General features: G+C 47.7%; 1 protein-coding gene across 1 annotated transcript; it reads left to right on the forward strand.

Moving 5' to 3' along the window:
* The first annotated feature begins 755 nt into the window (after positions 1 to 755).
* LOC147602783 (germin-like protein subfamily 2 member 4) lies at positions 756 to 1,316 on the forward strand. The gene has a single exon (XM_086797746.1). It carries the CDS (start codon positions 756 to 758, stop codon positions 1,314 to 1,316), a length of 561 nt encoding a protein of 186 aa, XP_086653872.1.
* Positions 1,317 to 1,632: the final 316 nt, after the last annotated feature.

Below are 1,632 nucleotides of genomic sequence, written 5' to 3' on the forward strand. Positions count from 1 at the left end.
ACACACACAAACACTCATAAAGATACACACTCTCATGGATAAATACACGTGCATAGACACACATATGCATGCATGCAATCCCACAGTTGCATACGTATACACATATAAGAAAAACTTGATACCATAGTAATACGTGGTCTATAGACATACTATCTATTATGCAAAGGTTTTTTTGAATGCCATGCGGCACTCTCTCTAGCTATCTCCTTGAAAACCATCTCCTATGCTCCTCCTCTGGCCACATGGCGGTAGTGTACAAGGGAGACAATTTGTGTTGTAGTAGACATAGTGCACGAGCCTAGGGTAACACATTCTTGCACTCACAGCCCCCCGGTTGCATCACCCTATGCTCGTGTGGCCTGCATTGGTGTCAGCTTGCACGAAAACACTGAATGCTTGTGTTCTGGCCCACCTCATTTCGCCACATAGTGATAGAAGAAGTGTAAAAGGTAAGAGACATACACGAGTATGAGGGGGTCCCACACTAGTGTTGTTTTATTTTTAAAACTATCTAGGAAAAAGATCAAAGCATGCTCTCGTTAGGAAAAGGGCGATCGCGGGGTGGTTTATCTCGTGTTCAAAGTACGTGGTGGGGCGGCATTCAGTTGCCTAAAAAGGTGTCCTGTTAGGAAAAGAGATTAGTTGTTCTAAAGTCTAGTGCATGAGAAAGGTGCGAACCAGGCATGCTAAACTCATGAGCTACATTTATTCATTTAAAAAGAATTAGAGAGATTTGGAGGGAGATTAAGGGAGTAATGGGGGTCTTCAATGTTCTGTTGAAGCTACAGGTACTCGTCGTAGCATTTGATGTCCTCCTCGAGGCTAGTACACGGGCTGAACCTTCATCATACAGTCTCGACGGACTGGACTCCAAGTACTTCAAGTCGGACCTGCTGCTAAGCGGATATGGGTATCGGGACCAGCTCGGGTCGTCCGTGAAGGTGGCAGACGCCCAAACGTTCCCGGCGCTCGCCGGACTTGGCCTCTCCATGGCGCGCATCGACATCGCGCCGAGAGGCCTCAACCCGCCCCACGTCTACCCGTGCGTGTCGGAGCTGATGTACGTCGCGCAAGGCTCCCTCCTTGTCGGCTTCGTCGACATCACCCACGATACCATCTTCCAACAGACCCTCCGCACCGGCGACCTATTCGTCTTCCCGCAGGGTCTCGTCCACTTCCAGCTCAACATCAACGACGACCTCCCTGCCATTGCCTTCTGCGCTCTTAACAGTCATGAGCCCTTAGTCTCACCTGTCGCCGAAGAGCTCTTCCTTGCCTCTGCTTCCACTTCGGACCCTATGGGCAGTTGCAGCTAGCAAGGATAGACGTAAATTTTGATTGTTCCATAGATAGATATACACTAGCTCTCTTTCTCTCATTGGAGAGCCATAATGAACATACTTGGTTTTTACGCTTCCACCTTGGAGGAGATGCTCGATGGCCTTTGGGGATTTAGCTACACTTTAAGTTGTGCTAAAGTCTCCCTCAACCCTTAGGAGAGTGATTCATGCTCATCAAAATTGAGAAAGTGTAGGGTGTCTTTTGGGTTAAACTCTTAAACAAAGTTTCTCTCTTCATCATTACTAAGGAAATTTTTACTCAAAGAGGAACCCTTGCTAGAAAATGTGGTGG

This window comes from Cibotium barometz, chromosome 66, assembly GCF_041138505.1.
Source record: "Cibotium barometz isolate CiBa-2024 chromosome 66, ASM4113850v1, whole genome shotgun sequence".
Lineage (NCBI taxonomy): Eukaryota > Viridiplantae > Streptophyta > Polypodiopsida > Cyatheales > Cibotiaceae > Cibotium > Cibotium barometz.

Excerpts from the sequence above, each read along its gene's own strand:
- LOC147602783 (XM_086797746.1), top strand. The coding sequence starts at position 756 with ATGGGGGTCTTCAATGTTCTGTTGAAGCTACAGGTACTCGTCGTAGCA.